This window comes from Mytilus californianus, unplaced genomic scaffold, assembly GCF_021869535.1.
Source record: "Mytilus californianus isolate M0D057914Y unplaced genomic scaffold, xbMytCali1.0.p SCAF_6, whole genome shotgun sequence".
NCBI lineage: Eukaryota > Metazoa > Mollusca > Bivalvia > Mytilida > Mytilidae > Mytilus > Mytilus californianus.
In genome coordinates, this window is record NW_026262712.1 from 70,727,063 (window position 1) to 70,744,943 (window position 17,881).

Here is a 17,881-nt window from a genome sequence, read left to right on the forward strand (position 1 = left end):
ATTACGATAAACAACACTGTAAACACAGTTAAATGTAAAACTACACATGTTGTATGTAATAACATCCTCATGAATACAAATACGAATGTAGAAATAATTTTCTACAAAACAGGGGTTGGATGACAAACGGCTGCATCAAAAGGTGAAGATATAGGAATTTGCTTGAAGGAAATCTGCAATAGTTTTATGATGTAGACCCATTTTGACTATTCTTTTTTTTACATAATAAGCAGCCAGTTTAATTGTAACTTTTACTTAGTAAAGTAGATTTGTATGTTTCGGAGTTTAGTGTGGCGTTAATTTCGATGAAATTGTTTACATTATTGTAAAGTGCCCAGCTGAAACCCGCCTCCGGGTGCGGGATTTTCTCGCTGCGTTGAAGACCCATTGGTTGCCTTTGGATGTGTTCTGCTCCTAGGTCTAGTCGTTGTCTCTTTGACACATTCCCCGTTCCCATTCTATATTCTATTACGCGTCATAACGTTTTTCTCAGGGTGATGTGTACTGTAAATGTCTAGTGATGAGTTTTCCATATATGACCCTAGCAGAGATATACCTGGTAAAACATATTCACGAAAAGATCCATAAACTATATTTATTTGTATATGTATTATTTAGTTTTGCAATTTTCAGTAAAGCAGACTTTTACAAGTATAATTATAATCTAGTTAAATTAAAAAGAAAATTTACATGATACTCTTAATTGTTCCAATGCATATGAAACTTCACTGTTTGAATGTTGTCAATACATGCATAAACAAATCTTTAAGTCGGCTTTGAATATCGGCCAATGAAAAGTATAGTTCCAGATTCATTTTCACGGATTAAAAACAAGAACGGGTGGTCTGCTTTAAACTCAAATGGCGGAAGTGGCATCATCATCCGGGTCATTACAAGAGCGGTGGCAGCAGCTGCTTCTGTTCCTTCCTCGTTCACTTCAACAAAAGCCTTGTGTATGGCGTCGCTCACATACACATCTTTCCCACCATCTTGATATATCCCACCAAAGTCAGCTTTAGTATCGAATATTTTTGTGATGCCAAGCTTTGGTAAAACTTTAGTCAGATCAAATGTAGCCTCTATTTTAAATTTCGGTATGGAAATATTAGTTTCTTGTTTATAAGTACTGTCAATGGCTTTTTGTAATGTCGAAACGGTCAGATTACTTTCTAATACAGTCAAACCCATCTTTTTGTTTGGTAGAATAATCATCATAGAAAGTGTGTCCCCTTTGTACGGCAGTTGCAAACACTTACAATCCAACTCGTCAAATTCACCGGACATAACTTTCTTTTTACCAAACATCATATCTACTGCGATCACATTTTCGTCGCTGACGTGAAAGGGTTGCCTGGAAGTATTTCCTTCATCAAACTTGAGCTCCCAATCACCCTTAAAATATATAGCATTTGTTAAAACCATCATTGTATCCTTAGTCAGAAGATTCGGAGTTAGAAGATCCTTTATCTTATCCCTGGTTTGTTTTTCTATCCAAGAGTTAATCTGAATTCTTGCTTCTTCAGCTTTGTTTTCAAAGTCCATCAGTTGTACTTCACTGCCATAATATTTCAGGGCAGCATCGGTGAAATTTGTCTTCAAATCTACTCCTAATTTCGAAAATAATCTATTGGCTATTGCCACTAATACACCGTTTCCTGATTTAGAACACAGTTTATTCTGCAGTGAATTGTATCCTTCATGGGCAGAAGAACCTGTTTGTCCCTGAAGTTTTAATGCCGTTTCTAATTCTGTTTTAGTATCACCATCTGTTCCCAAAAGAAGTAACATCAACGCGGCAGATACACTGTACGGTGACATAAACACATTTCCTTCTTTTTCTAGTGCTTGATATAGTGGTAATGAGAATTCAAGAACCGATTTCTCGAATGCACTACTCATTTTCGACAGTTCGTGTTGCTGAGACTAATCTTTTTTACAACAGCAAAGTAGTCAGTTTTATTACAAATCCTTCCTGGGTAGGCGTGTTTAATTTAGTATAATTTATAAGTGTTCTACGATGCGGAAAGTAGCTTTAAGGAAACACAAATTAAAGTGAATGTGATCGATATTTACCACTTTGTACTTGTGTGTATGATAATGATCATATATGTTAATACATGTATAGTGTGACCTTCACATGCATGATAAGAACTGAAGGTAATTTAGCCCGGGGTTCAGATATATAGGTATACATACAATACATACATACACACATATATATATGTATGTTCATTGATATTTTAAAAGTAATTTTCTATCTCCGCTTTTGTCTTGTATACTTAGCTGCGTTGTTGTAGAGACTGATTAGAAATTGTAACCCTGCATCTGATCACCCCATCCCCAACCTTTTCCCTACACGATTCCATGAAACAAAAGTACCTGTAGTTTTAAAATAAAATAACGCTTATTAATTTACATGAAACAAATTTAGTGACAATAAATAATAAATATCTGAATTACATATTACATGTGTTACACATACAGAACAAATTTTTTTTTAATGATGTATGCATATTAACTTTTCTAATCCTTTTTGAGTGATGTGAAACATGACGTCCTTTATTGTAGGAGAAAATATTGTCTTTCTCATAATAGCCATTAATTTGAATGAAATTTATTAGTTTATGACTGTATCGTAGGCGATTGTTAAATGCTTCGAGTGTATTATATTTGATTTCTCACGACCTTGCAGTTTTGACATATTTACAAAGAAGGCAATAATGCTGAAAGATAAACATTTATTCGATTTAAAGACGTTTTCGTTAAGATGTAATTTTTATTTCAGTGTGCATTAGTGTCGATGCATTTTACGCCAAGATTCTTCAATTATTTTGATTTATCATAACAAGTGTAAAAGAGAGGCGAACGATATCAAAGGGACATTCAAACTCATAAGTCGAAAATAAACAGACAATGCCATAACTAAAATTGAAAATAAACTGACAACGTCGTGACTAAAAATGAAAAAGACCAACAGACAAACAACAGTACAGTGGGAAATCTGGTGACAAAATATTACCTGCACTATATACACAGAAATCTTGATCTTTTCAATGTTTGTCAAGTTTTCGCAATGACGCTATCAACAATAGATTTACTTATTGATAAAAAGGTTCTGGTAAATATAGTAACAATTAAATCAAATTGAAATAAAATCAAAATTTTCATATAATGTTATCATTTCCCTCCTAAATATATATAGCAAACGACGAGACTCAGTATAGCAGGCTATAAGAGCTTTATGTAAAATTGGTTTAAAATGTTGCTATGATAGATATAAGAAAATGTGGTATGAGTGCCAATGAGACAACTCTCCATCCAAGTCACAAGTTGTAAAAGTAAACCATTATAGGTCAAAGTAAGGCCTTCAACACTGAGCCTTAGCTCACCCCGAACAGCAAGACATGAGAATAAATTCCTGGATTACCAACTTCAATTTATTTTTCTACTGGCTTTATAGCTCTCTGGAACACCCCAATTATATGTATGCACCTAGATCAGAGAAGTTCTGGGAAAAAAGTTCACTGGAATCGATTAATATGCAGCAAAGATTAACATTTTTGAAATTAAGTTACCAAGCAAATTCAGACGGACCTTATCCCGATTTAAACAATGAATGCGAATAGATCGAGAAGACCGCAAATACATGTACAGAAATCGAGACTACGGCTGTGTTTGGATATACGCTAGAGGTGGCCTATGGTTATCCATAGGTACCTTTGGTTTGATATTCTATATATCAAAATATCAAACCATTGGTACCCAAAGATACCTATGGGTAACCATAGGCTGCCTTAGGCGTATATCCAAACACAGCCGATCTTTTCTTAAAATTGTATAAAAGAATAGTAAAAATCTTTGAACAGTTAACCTACTTTATAAAAATAATTATATTTATTATATACTTAGTAGTAAATACAGATAAATTGTATGTGTAATACAATCATTGGCAAGCGTGCTGTATCAGCCACCCGTGATGATATCGATATCAGCACGGTTGCAAAGGCTTTGGCTGTGTTTGGATATACGCCTAAGGCAGCCTATGGTTACCCATAGGTATCTTTGGGTACCAATGGTTTGATATTTTGATATATAGAATATCAAACGAAAGGTACCTATGGATAACCATAGGCCACCTCTGGCGTATATCCAAACACAGGCTGTGTTTGGATATACGCCTAAGGCAGCCTATGGTTACCCATAGGTATCTTTGGGTACCAATGGTTTGATATTTTGATATATAGAATATCAAACGAAAGGTACCTATGGATAACCATAGGCCACCTCTGGCGTATATCCAAACACAGCCACAGCCTTTATCACACCTTTAATCTATATGACGTCACGTCATCTATTGTAGTCACTGTTGCAAAGGCTTAATCAAACCCCTAATCTGTATGACGTCATGTCAAACCTCTAATCTGTATGACGTCATTTCAACCCCCCTTATCTGTATGACGTCATGTCACATTAAACACATCTACGTGAGGTATATGTATATAATAAAGTGTATATGATATAGCTTTTTCAATATCACACACCGTATCAACCCTCAACCAATATAATCCCTCGAGCAGAGCTCTTGGGATTATATTGCTGTCTCTGGTTGATACGGATGTGATATTGAAAAAGCCATATGATATTCTCTATTTAATTTTTTAACCTGCAAAGACATGACTTTTAAATTGTTATATTCACGAAAAGACAATATTTCTATATTGAAAATTCACGTGACAAGAGCAGATCGGTGTACTCGAAAACTTAAGATGTGACAAATAGGTATATTTTGGGAAATTGTAACAGGTTAAGGACTTTGTGGAACACTCCGAAATGTTTTGACCTGAAAGGTCTTTAGATTTTGTATATACATGATTTTTCCATTTTTTTTAATCATTATACAGCAAAGATTTTTTAAATTTCAGTTTCACAAGCTTTCAATGCAATTATCTCTGTAAATAATGATCATACAACATCGTGTCTTTGTATGTATATTTCTAATAACACAGTTTAACAATTAATTTCTTTAAAATGTACGATTGTTGTTTAGAAATAACTTTTGATCAGTATCGTAACCGTCATTGTTTTACTATCGATTTTCTCGACTTTTTCAAAAGAAGAGTGAATTTTCCTTTGTTCTAGTTCTTCGGTTAAGCCGCTGAGTACGCAAAACACAACATATACAACTAAAGACTGAGCAACACGTACCCCACCAAAAACTGGGGGTGATCTCAGGTGCTCCGGAAGAGTAATCAGATTCTGCTCCACATGTGGCACCCGTCGTGTTGCCTATGTTAGTACAAACCGGTGATAAGTCTAATTCGGTAGGTCACATTCGGGGAAAGGGGACGGGATTGTAGTTAAGACAATTGGAACATATCCGTTGTAATCAGTGAAACAGATATTCCATAACGATCAACCAACTCGTGATGGCGTCCGTAAAAGTTACGAAGGGATGATTTTAACTTCACCACTTGGAACTCTTGGTTTAATAGCATTTTTGGGAGCATCAACCCTCTATCAAGGAAATCATGATAGGAGATACAAGCCATGGAATATCGTATTAACTGGGAGATAAATACTCCATATGCAGGAGCTGCTGGAATGTTGCTACATAGAAATGGGAAGTTCACAATTGAGAAGCTGAAATCATCTCTTTTGTCGTAAAGTTTTGATTTTAACCGACCCTCATTGTCAATTTCTAGATGTAAGTCAAGATATGAGGCAGACTGAAGTGTACCAGTCGTATCCTTTATCTCAAGTTCGATGGGATAGATGCGTTCAACATAGTCACCAACTTTTGAACTATTTAGTGATAGAACATCATCTATATAGCGGAAAGTGAAATTAAAGGATACTGTAAAGTGTAGAAAAGTCAAATGTTGTAATACTATTGCAAGATGAAAGAGCTTAGATTGTATGTACTCCAAAAGATCTTTGGATTTTTTTAGACTGATTCACGCCACCTCTAGAATAGGTAGTTTCACAATAGCTTTGAAGGCCGGCCTTAATTGCTGATAACATTGATGTTAATAATTTAGAGAGGTTTCGTGGAGCACTTGGAAGACCCAGCAATATAACGTTTTTTGAAAGGACATTTGTGTAGTTTAGGTATCCAATACAGGGATGGAAGATCCAGTTCTTCATCTTTGGTTGAAATTCCAAAGGAACATAGAACAGACCTATGATTATCCAGGATTTCCTCATTGGTAAGTGTCGTTCGGGTACATGTTGAGTTTTCAAGTGAATTGTCAATGTCTCATTCATTTATCAAGCAGTTTACGTAATGTGATTTACACACAAAATCCAAAGTTGTTTGGGGATTTATCTGCGGGGACAACATATTTGTCATGGAGGTAGAACAGGTGTTTTGCAACATTTTTGGGTCTTTAAAGATTGGTTTAGCATGGATATTCATAGACCCATTCAGTTTTTTTAATTCTGGTTTGTATCAACGACCTTTCAGCCTTAATCTATTTGGAAAGAGTATCTACGTACGCGTCTTCTTTCTCGCGTTTAATCCATTGCCTCGCATAATCCTCGACTGAATCCATCAGTATTTAGGTCACCAGTAATAACGTGACCTGCCTAATATATGAATGGGGAACTAGCACATGTGCAATCAGGAGGTTTAGACTAGAAGTCATCAATATTGAGATCCTGCAACACGTGTTTGTAATTGAAAATTTTAGTTGCAATTGGTTTGGTATAGATATCTGGAAATGATGGGTACAGACTGATCTTTTAAATGGGGAGGTGTTTTTGAGTAAACTGATTTATGATGAAGTATATTGCCCAAGTTGATGGCATCGAGACTTTTGTTGGCAAAGGAAAGTTTTAGAAAGGATCTTTTTTTTCCTTTTCATCTTTTCCAATGCGAGCTGGTTTGAAGTCTGTGACTTGCAATATCCGAGATGAAAGCTGTAAGTTTGTATTGGTTTGAATAGGGGTTTGTAACAGTGGTTTCCAAACATAAGTTGTACATAGAATGAAGTGTTGAAAGGGGTAATGAATAAAACTTCGTGCGAATGTGATGAATATCTAACGGCTTTTGTATAACTGGCAGATCATGGAGAGTATGTGATGTATAATGACGATGACCATGACTGCGTCTACGTCGAGGAGTAGAGTTAAAAATGTTCATCATATTCATCGAGCTACAGGAAGGACTAGATAGAATACCTATACCATCAATTTTGTCATTGCAACCATATGGTGTCACAGTTCCCAATTGGCGAATCCAGTTGTTTCCTTTTTGTCTACCGAGAGGTGTTGCAAGATGAGGATTGTTAGTCCTGTGGTATATTTTTTCGATGATGCGAGCTTGCATAGTAAGGACTGAATGATCATGCTGGTTAAAATGCTGGTAAATAATGTCGCTTGAATTGTTGTTTATTTAGCCTTCCTTTCGTTTCACCGATATATACCAATCCGCAAAGGTTAGACTCTGATCCGTAGACGACATTAGTTGGTTTACAATTCATATCATCGTAGCTTCTTCAATTTGTCAGAAGTGGGATTCGAACCCACGCCTGGAGAACCAGACTGCGACCTGAACGCAGCGCCTTATTTTTATCATTAATAAAATGTTTATTACATATTTACATACTGTCACCATGAGACATTCCTCTTTGGTGAGAATTTTTCTATTTACAGAGTTGTTAGTAGTTATCCTCCTACATTATTAAAAAAATAAAATACATCTAGATGATACACGTTAAAAACTTTAAAAGGAAATTATAACATATTTGTCCCAATTTATTTTATAATGATTCATTTTTCAAAAAGTGTATATGCCCTTTATAGCTTACTTTTCGGTTTGAGCCAAGGCTCCGTGTTGAAGACCGTACTGTGACCTATAATGGTTTACTTTTATAAATTTTGACTTGGATGGAGAGTTGTCTCATTGGCACTCATACCACATCTTCTTATATCTATATATGAATTGTAACAGGACAAATTCAATATAAGATATATATTGAAAGCGAGACAACTCTTTTTTATTTTTACAAAAATCGAACACACCTAAATGCGATCGATAATTTTACATTGGAATGCGATCCTTTGTTCTATCAACCAATCAAATGAAAGTAACTGTCTAGACAAAAAACTATGTAGTCATTTTGAATATCTAATAAAGTGTTATTGTGTAAAAAATATTTATAGAATAATTGTCTTTGTTGTGTCATTTTATAATACGTGTATGCGTATTCAATGTATTTTTTAATTGTGTACTTGAATAAACGAAGTGCATCAATATCTTTGTCATGAAAAACTTTTAAATTCCGTGTTTTGAATATGCATAGTCGGGCTACACTGAGGAAAAAAATAAGAAAATAAGTATTAATAACTAGTGTACGTTTCAAAAACCTAAGTAAAAAAGAACTGTTCATAATCATTAGAATTAACCATGTCAGGTGGGTAATTAATAAAAATGTTGAGTACTAGTAATATGTCCTTCAGGTAATCATGAATTGTTTGAGCTTTTGACAAAGTACAAACAGGTGACTAAGATTTTCTGTACCCTGGCCGCACGTTTTGCATGTGCCAGTATCTGTCTAACCTATTCTGACCAGTTTTTCGAGTGCAAAATTGCTCGATGGACAATCCTATAGTTTAAGCAATGACAATCAGGGGGTAAACCACTTTGATTGACAACTGAATAAAGACTTTTGAAATTGAGAGACGGATATCGCTCCGCCCAATGCTTTTCAGCAGAGGGCGTTTCAAAAAATTTTGACAGAAGGCTGTAAAATAAATTCGTCACAGCACTTCTAAGGTGAATTTCTTTGGCTGTGTTTGGATATACGCCTAAGGCAGCCTATGGTTACCCATAGGTATCTTTGGGTACCAATGGTTTGATATTTTGATATATAGAATATCAAACGAAAGGTACCTATGGATAACCATAGGCCACCTCTGGCGTATATCCAAACACAGCCTTTGTCGTTATCTAAACAAATTTTAACAATCGGAGTAATCTCAACATTAAGAGGATTTTCGGATTTTAATAGTTCTTTTCACTCGTCAGGAATACATCGAATGATTTTTTCGAAAGCCGTTTTTTCATCAGGAAATTTTTGTTTAATTATTTCGACTATTGAATTCGATGTGAAGAAACCCGGCATAAATTCATAGCAAACGTCTCTTATCCGTATCAAGCCTGTTTGAATGAATTTTTCAAACAGTAGCATTTTACCGTTGTATGTTATGTTTGGATTACAAAAAAGTGGATTATTATATACATGTTGTACTTGAAAATCGAATTTCAAATTGGATTTTATTTTATAATACGCGTTTATCATTTCTTGATAATAAAGCGGTAAGTTTTGAATTCAGATGCGTATAAACAATATCTTGTTTTAAATCCATATTATCGATTTTAGTGATGAAGTAATCAAACGCACCTTTCCAAATTGACTGACATTCAGGATCTAAATATTTTTTAAGAAATTTTAATATGTCAAATATTTAATTACAATCCAAATTCAGACCGGTATCAAGCTTGAATATTGTGTCCATTTTTGCCCTAACTGTATAGAGTTGGACCTCTGCGAGCGTATCCAGCTGCGCTTATTTCGTTCATAAATTACTTTCTACTTGGAAATAATTTTGTTTGGAGGAACTGTTATAGTTTCTAGAAAAAGTATTGTCATCGAAAGAGTTGACATGTTGCAATGTACATTTAACATTATGTTACTTGATAAAATTGAGAATGGAAATGGGGAATATGTCAAAGAGACAACAACTAGACCAAAGAGCAGACAACAGCCGAAGGCCATCAATGGGTCTTCAACGCAGCGAGAAAATCCCGCACCCGGAGGTGGTCCTCAGCTGGCCCCTAATTAAAATATGTACTAGTTCAGTGGAAATTGACGTGACACTAAACTCCAAAACATATAAATGAACTAAAATTAAAAACATACAAGACTAACAAAGGACAGAGGCTCCTGACTTGATGTTCTTGCAATACACACAATACAGTGACTAAGCAATCATTATGAACTACTTTTCATAGGATGGAAGTCATTGAATATGCTGATATAATCAATAATAAAGAATAGTCCATTTATATTTATAAGGAAAGGTATTACATGAAAAGTGCTTACCATGGTGAGGTACAGAAAATATATATATATATACGGTGATTATCACCAAGGTTGAAATTTATTTTCTGAAGTAAAGGAAGACAATGTGTACCCCATTGTTAAATTTACATTGCATTTCAGATTAAAACAGATATCTTGAGATTGACTGTATGTTACCATAGTTTACAAATAAAATTAATATATCATATTATCCATATAAAGTGCGTTTTATAATTATGCCACAATATCTATTATCATCAACCATGCCAAAATATATGCTTGGTATATCCAATATGTAATTTCACAGATACACACATATACTATGTGCAAGTTAATTATATCAAAGTAACAGTCATACAAATTGCCCTTAACCGTCAAAATGTACTGAGATTTAACACCAGCATTCATCTATGCACGATAAGTTCAACAGGAGTATTCTACATAGTTTTATGCTTCCAAATCAAAAGTTTATATAAAAGAAAGAAGTCAAAGGTTTCCCATCATAGTTTAGTTACATACATTTTTTTTGTACCTGAGGTCATTGAATATAGATCATTATACAAATAAGGAGATATGGTATGATTGCCAATTAAACGACTATCATCCATGATTACTAGTAACAAACCACATTTGCAAAGTTGAATAAAATACAGTTGATACCTGGTATTTATTCCTAAAAAGAAAATGCCCAACTATATTAAACCGTATTTGACTATAAACAGGGTACAAACTGGACATAATGCACTAGTTCATAAACAAGTTAGAACAATCACCTTCATATAATGCTCAGAATATGACATTCATGAAACTTGTTCAATATCATTAGAGAACTCTAAATCTTAAATACTGGAAGCCACCTCTCATAAGTACACTGTACTATGCAAGATAATGATATAACTGGACTAAAATTACACACAACCTGAAATTAACTGCCTTTACAGCGCTTTCGCGCTTTGATTCAATCTAAAGTATGAAGTCAAAAATCCATTACATTTAACTGAACTAAAAATGTTTGTGTAAAATATTTTTATCCAGTTTTTGAATTTATTACCAAATCCAAATTTGTCTAAAACTGCAAACAGATACTCGTGTCCAGCTCTGTCAAATACTTTTTCTTTGATCTAATTTTAATAAATAACATTCTATATCATCCATTTCTACTAAATCCATAATATCCCTCACACTAGCAACTGTATCAGAGATATCTTTTCCTAAGATACAACAGCTTTGATTTGGTGAAATAACTTTTGGAAGTACATAATTAAATCTATTTGCCATAACTCTTGCAAGTATTTTGTAATCAACATTCAACAAGCTAATTGACCTAAAGTTTTTCAAATCTGATTTATCACCTTTGTTTTTTAATATTATATTTATATTCCCATATCTCATAGCTCTAGATAATTCCTCATTTTCCACAATACTTTGATAAATATAGAGTAATACGTGTTTTAATTCATTAAAAAAAAAAAAAAAAATTCTGCAGTTATACCATCTGGTCCAGGTGTTTTCCCTTTTTTCATACCTTTTAAGGATTTTTCAATTTCCTCAATATTAATTTCATCATCACACATTTCTACATCCTCATCATCAATTTTGACATTAACATTATTCAATAATTCATCAACTGAATGCATATCAATACTAACACAAGAAAACAAATGTTTATAATAATCATGTATAACATCTAGTAGATCATTTTTTTCTGTGACAATTTTCCCATCACAATCTTTTATTTCACTTATCACATTCTTATTCTGTTAATACTTTTCTAATTTCAAAAAAATATGCAGTATTTCTATCACTTTCTAGAGCCCACTGACTTGTATCTCAAAATTGCACCTTTACATTTGTATGTTTCAATATCTTCTAATTGTGTTTTCAATTCTAAAAATTGTTCACTATTTATCTGAATACCATTTGCAGATTTTACTGTTAATTCTTGAATTTTATTCTGCAATTTATAATATTCCCTGTTTAAATCTTTTTGCTTTTCTTTGCCATAGATTTGGCATAATCTTTTAATCGTAAATTTTAAATTATCCCACCAAATTAAAGGATTTGACATATAAAGATCTGACCCAATTTCCTCTGCAAATAGTCTCTTTATTTTATCAGTAAATAATTCATCTTGTAAAAATGAATTATTAAAAATTCCACACACCTGGACCTCTTTCTACATTACAAAAATCTACTTTCATGCTGACAATATTATGATCACTAAAACTAGTATCTTTATAATGAATATTCTTAATACTTGATTTTAAATCTATTGAAACAAGAAAATAGTCTATTCTGCTTTGGGTTAAAAACCCTTTTACAACCTGTTTTCTAGAAAAAACTTTTGTATTAATATTTCTATTTCTCCATATATCATATAAATCTTTTTCTTGCATAAAATTACATAAGGATTTTACAGCCTTATCATTACAATGTAGGGTTTTCCCACTCTTGTCTAAACTGGATAAAGTAGTATTAAAATCTCCAGCAACTAATACATATTTTCATTTACTAATTTTATTTTTACACTTTAAGAAAAACTCATATCTTTCATTTACATTATTTGGTGCATATATATTATAAATGTCAATTAATTTATCATTAATTGTCCCTTTTATATGAATAAATCTTCCATTATCATTTTCCACTTCTAAAAAAATATTTTTTAATTTCTTACTAACAAGAATAGCAACACCTTGTCTGTTATTACCACTATTACTAAAAAAAAACATCTCCATCCCAAATAGTTTTATCTCTTTTAATTCTTTCTACAAACAAACCATTCCAGAATGTTTCTTGTAAACATATAATATCATAAAATCACAATGAAAAAATACAATTCCTTTTTATTATAATCACAAAGTCCGTTACAATTAAGACTTATAACATTAAACATAGCCATCACTATATAAAATATATTGAGTATTATATAATATTTACAATCCATTTTTATTTGTTTTTATTTTTTTTCTGATGAGCCAACATTAACATCTGCCTTTACATTAACCTTAACTTTCAATGTTTTTCGTCTTTCTTTTTTTAAAACACATTTTTGCATTTTTCATCTACACTAGCCCACTGACTTTCTTCAGTCAATGGGTCAGTGTCCATAGTAATTTCGTCTAATTCACCACAAACACCATCATCTCCACCCTGGCTGCATGTTTGTTCCAGAAAGGGAATGATACTCATTTTTTCATCATTAACAGTAGTTTCACATGAAACATTTTCATTTGTTAGTTCATTTGTACTTAACAATAAATTACATTTACTAATATTGCTAACAGTTAAAAAACATGTCCATCTGAAATCTGCTCACTGTCTTTATCTGTCATCTCAGTCGCGATCTTTGTCTTTTCACCATTGTCGGTCGCGATCTTTGACTTTTCATCATTGTCTGTCGCGATCTTTGTCTTTTCACCATTGTCGGACGCGTTATCAACGGTTTCTGTAACATCATCCTCCATTGATTCATCAGCGTCGGTAAATTCATCCTCATTATCTTCATCTCCATTACCAATACCATCACCTTCATTACCATCACCAATTTCTCCATTACCATCATCAACGTCTCCATTACCATTACCTCTATAATCATCAGCGTCTTCCCTATTACCATCCTCACCATTAGATTCCACATATCACACATGTTACTACTTGTGTGTATATCTGCCACAACTTTTATGACCTTTGACTTTATCACATGATCACTGGTTCCCTGTTCCGAACAAATGACTGAGGAATTAATATCTGACGTATCTACACTAACCAGATCATTTTCATGTTCACTTTCTTTTAATTCTGCATTGTTTTCTTCAAAACTGGTGTTAATTTCTTGATATTTTCTTTTATTGTCAGAAACACTACCCCAGGGTGTTTTTCTTTTTCCTGCGGGTATTTCACCGAATCCTTCTCCAAAATACCGCTTTCATGTGAGACAATCACAATCATTTTTTGTCCGGCGTAGGCAACTCCTACATTTATTCTCTGAACAGTTTTTACTTATATGTCCCTGTTGACAGCATTTAAAACATTTAAATTCTGGACAATCTCTATATAAATGTGGGAGAACCAGACTGCGACCTAAACGCAGCGCCTTAGACCACTCGGCCATCCTGACAAGACATCAAAATTGACACTAATTTGTCCCTTTATATCTCAGCACCCAAATAAATGCTTCAATTCAAGCCTAGTTAGAGTCCTGGATCAGATCAAGCTTTTATAGATAGAATTATAAGTAATTGCTTCGATAAAACACTTCTTGCATGTCAATTAAGAGAATATCCTCGTTCAGAAACGAGATTTAAAGAGGTTCTTTTCATTAAAAACAGGGTTTGCGCATCTAAGAATTGGCGGTATTGTGTCAAACATCTTTTTCAATGGTTAAACTGTTCCTGAGATGTCTATAACATGTATAGGTGCCAATAAAAATATACAATTTGTCAGAAGTGGGATTCGAACCCACGCCTGGAGAACCAGACTGCGACCTGAACGCTGCGCCTTAGACCACTCGGCCATCCTGACAAGACATCAAAATTGACACTAATTTGTCCCTTTATATCTCAGCACCCAAATAAATGCTTCAATTCAAGCCTAGTTAGAGTCCTGGATCAGATCAAGCTTTTATAGATAGAATTATAAGTAATTGCTTCGATAAAACACTTCTTGCATGTCAATTAAGAGAATATCCTCGTTCAGAAACGAGATTTAAAGAGGTTCTTTTCATTAAAAACAGGGTTTGCGCATCTAAGAATTGGCGGTATTGTGTCAAACATCTTTTTCAATGGTTAAACTGTTCCTGAGATGTCTATAACATGTATAGGTGCCAATAAAAATATACAATTTGTCAGAAGTGGGATTCGAACCCACGCCTGGAGAACCAGACTGCGACCTGAACGCAGCGCCTTAGACCACTCGGCCATCCTGACAAGACATCAAAATTGACACTTATTTGTCCCTTTATATCTCAGCACCCAAATAAATGCTTCAATTCAAGCCTAGTTAGAGTCCTGGATCAGATCAAGCTTTTATAGATAGAATTATAAGTAATTGCTTCGATAAAACACTTCTTGCATGTCAATTAAGAGAATATCCTCGTTCAGAAACGAGATTTAAAGAGGTTCTTTTCATTAAAAACAGGGTTTGCGCATCTAAGAATTGGCGGTATTGTGTCAAACATCTTTTTCAATGGTTAAACTGTTCCTGAGATGTCTATAACATGTATAGGTGCCAATAAAAATATACAATTTGTCAGAAGTGGGATTCGAACCCACGCCTGGAGAACCAGACTGCGACCTGAACGCAGCGCCTTAGACCACTCGGCCATCCTGACAAGACATCAAAATTGACACTAATTTGTCCCTTTATATCTCAGCACCCAAATAAATGCTTCAATTCAAGCCTAGTTAGAGTCCTGGATCAGATCAAGCTTTTATAGATAGAATTATAAGTAATTGCTTCGATAAAACACTTCTTGCATGTCAATTAGGAGAATATCCTCGTTCAGAAACGAGATTTAAAGAGGTTCTTTTCATTAAAAACAGGGTTTGCGCATCTAAGAATTGGCGGTATTGTGTCAAACATCTTTTTCAATGGTTAAACTGTTCCTGAGATGTCTATAACATGTATAGGTGCCAATAAAAATATACAATTTGTCAGAAGTGGGATTCGAACCCACGCCTGGAGAACCAGACTGCGACCTGAACGCTGCGCCTTAGACCACTCGGCCATCCTGACAAGACATCAAAATTGACACTAATTTGTCCCTTTATATCTCAGCACCCAAATAAATGCTTCAATTCAAGCCTAGTTAGAGTCCTGGATCAGATCAAGCTTTTATAGATAGAATTATAAGTAATTGCTTCGATAAAACACTTCTTGCATGTCAATTAAGAGAATATCCTCGTTCAGAAACGAGATTTAAAGAGGTTCTTTTCATTAAAAACAGGGTTTGCGCATCTAAGAATTGGCGGTATTGTGTCAAACATCTTTTTCAATGGTTAAACTGTTCCTGAGATGTCTATAACATGTATAGGTGCCAATAAAAATATACAATTTGTCAGAAGTGGGATTCGAACCCACGCCTGGAGAACCAGACTGCGACCTGAACGCAGCGCCTTAGACCACTCGGCCATCCTGACAAGACATCAAAATTGACACTAATTTGTCCCTTTATATCTCAGCACCCAAATAAATGCTTCAATTCAAGCCTAGTTAGAGTCCTGGATCAGATCAAGCTTTTATAGATAGAATTATAAGTAATTGCTTCGATAAAACACTTCTTGCATGTCAATTAAGAGAATATCCTCGTTCAGAAACGAGATTTAAAGAGGTTCTTTTCATTAAAAACAGGGTTTGCGCATCTAAGAATTGGCGGTATTGTGTCAAACATCTTTTTCAATGGTTAAACTGTTCCTGAGATGTCTATAACATGTATAGGTGCCAATAAAAATATACAATTTGTCAGAAGTGGGATTCGAACCCACGCCTGGAGAACCAGACTGCGACCTGAACGCAGCGCCTTAGACCACTCGGCCATCCTGACAAGACATCAAAATTGACACTAATTTGTCCCTTTATATCTCAGCACCCAAATAAATGCTTCAATTCAAGCCTAGTTAGAGTCCTGGATCAGATCAAGCTTTTATAGATAGAATTATAAGTAATTGCTTCGATAAAACACTTCTTGCATGTCAATTAGGAGAATATCCTCGTTCAGAAACGAGATTTAAAGAGGTTCTTTTCATTAAAAACAGGGTTTGCGCATCTAAGAATTGGCGGTATTGTGTCAAACATCTTTTTCAATGGTTAAACTGTTCCTGAGATGTCTATAACATGTATAGGTGCCAATAAAAATATACAATTTGTCAGAAGTGGGATTCGAACCCACGCCTGGAGAACCAGACTGCGACCTGAACGCTGCGCCTTAGACCACTCGGCCATCCTGACAAGACATCAAAATTGACACTAATTTGTCCCTTTATATCTCAGCACCCAAATAAATGCTTCAATTCAAGCCTAGTTAGAGTCCTGGATCAGATCAAGCTTTTATAGATAGAATTATAAGTAATTGCTTCGATAAAACACTTCTTGCATGTCAATTAAGAGAATATCCTCGTTCAGAAACGAGATTTAAAGAGGTTCTTTTCATTAAAAACAGGGTTTGCGCATCTAAGAATTGGCGGTATTGTGTCAAACATCTTTTTCAATGGTTAAACTGTTCCTGAGATGTCTATAACATGTATAGGTGCCAATAAAAATATACAATTTGTCAGAAGTGGGATTCGAACCCACGCCTGGAGAACCAGACTGCGACCTGAACGCAGCGCCTTAGACCACTCGGCCATCCTGACAAGACATCAAAATTGACACTAATTTGTCCCTTTATATCTCAGCACCCAAATAAATGCTTCAATTCAAGCCTAGTTAGAGTCCTGGATCAGATCAAGCTTTTATAGATAGAATTATAAGTAATTGCTTCGATAAAACACTTCTTGCATGTCAATTAAGAGAATATCCTCGTTCAGAAACGAGATTTAAAGAGGTTCTTTTCATTAAAAACAGGGTTTGCGCATCTAAGAATTGGCGGTATTGTGTCAAACATCTTTTTCAATGGTTAAACTGTTCCTGAGATGTCTATAACATGTATAGGTGCCAATAAAAATATACAATTTGTCAGAAGTGGGATTCGAACCCACGCCTGGAGAACCAGACTGCGACCTGAACGCAGCGCCTTAGACCACTCGGCCATCCTGACAAGACATCAAAATTGACACTAATTTGTCCCTTTATATCTC

General features: G+C 34.4%; 1 protein-coding gene and 6 non-coding genes across 7 annotated transcripts; all 7 read right to left on the bottom strand.

Moving 5' to 3' along the window:
• Nucleotides 1-581: 581 nt before the first annotated feature.
• On the bottom strand, nucleotides 582-2,091 carry LOC127705897 (serpin B6-like). Its single transcript, XM_052210260.1, has one exon. The coding sequence runs from the start codon at nucleotides 1,897-1,899 to the stop codon at nucleotides 766-768; it is 1,134 nt and encodes a 377-aa protein (XP_052066220.1). The 5' UTR covers nucleotides 1,900-2,091; the 3' UTR covers nucleotides 582-765.
• A 12,838-nt stretch (nucleotides 2,092-14,929) lies between these two features.
• On the bottom strand, nucleotides 14,930-15,013 carry Trnal-cag (transfer RNA leucine (anticodon CAG)). Its single transcript has one exon. It is a non-coding gene; the product is annotated as a tRNA-Leu (tRNA).
• Nucleotides 15,014-15,333: 320 nt separating this feature from the next.
• Nucleotides 15,334-15,417, bottom strand: Trnal-cag (transfer RNA leucine (anticodon CAG)). The gene has a single exon. It is a non-coding gene; the product is annotated as a tRNA-Leu (tRNA).
• Nucleotides 15,418-16,141: 724 nt separating this feature from the next.
• Trnal-cag (transfer RNA leucine (anticodon CAG)) lies at nucleotides 16,142-16,225 on the bottom strand. The gene has a single exon. It is a non-coding gene; the product is annotated as a tRNA-Leu (tRNA).
• A 320-nt stretch (nucleotides 16,226-16,545) lies between these two features.
• Trnal-cag (transfer RNA leucine (anticodon CAG)) lies at nucleotides 16,546-16,629 on the bottom strand. Its single transcript has one exon. It is a non-coding gene; the product is annotated as a tRNA-Leu (tRNA).
• A 724-nt stretch (nucleotides 16,630-17,353) lies between these two features.
• Nucleotides 17,354-17,437, bottom strand: Trnal-cag (transfer RNA leucine (anticodon CAG)). Its single transcript has one exon. It is a non-coding gene; the product is annotated as a tRNA-Leu (tRNA).
• A 320-nt stretch (nucleotides 17,438-17,757) lies between these two features.
• Trnal-cag (transfer RNA leucine (anticodon CAG)) lies at nucleotides 17,758-17,841 on the bottom strand. The gene has a single exon. It is a non-coding gene; the product is annotated as a tRNA-Leu (tRNA).
• Nucleotides 17,842-17,881: the final 40 nt, after the last annotated feature.

Bases quoted from the DNA above. Each gene is read 5' to 3' on its own strand.
- LOC127705897 (XM_052210260.1), bottom strand. From the start codon at position 1,899: ATGAGTAGTGCATTCGAGAAATCGGTTCTTGAATTCTCATTACCACTA.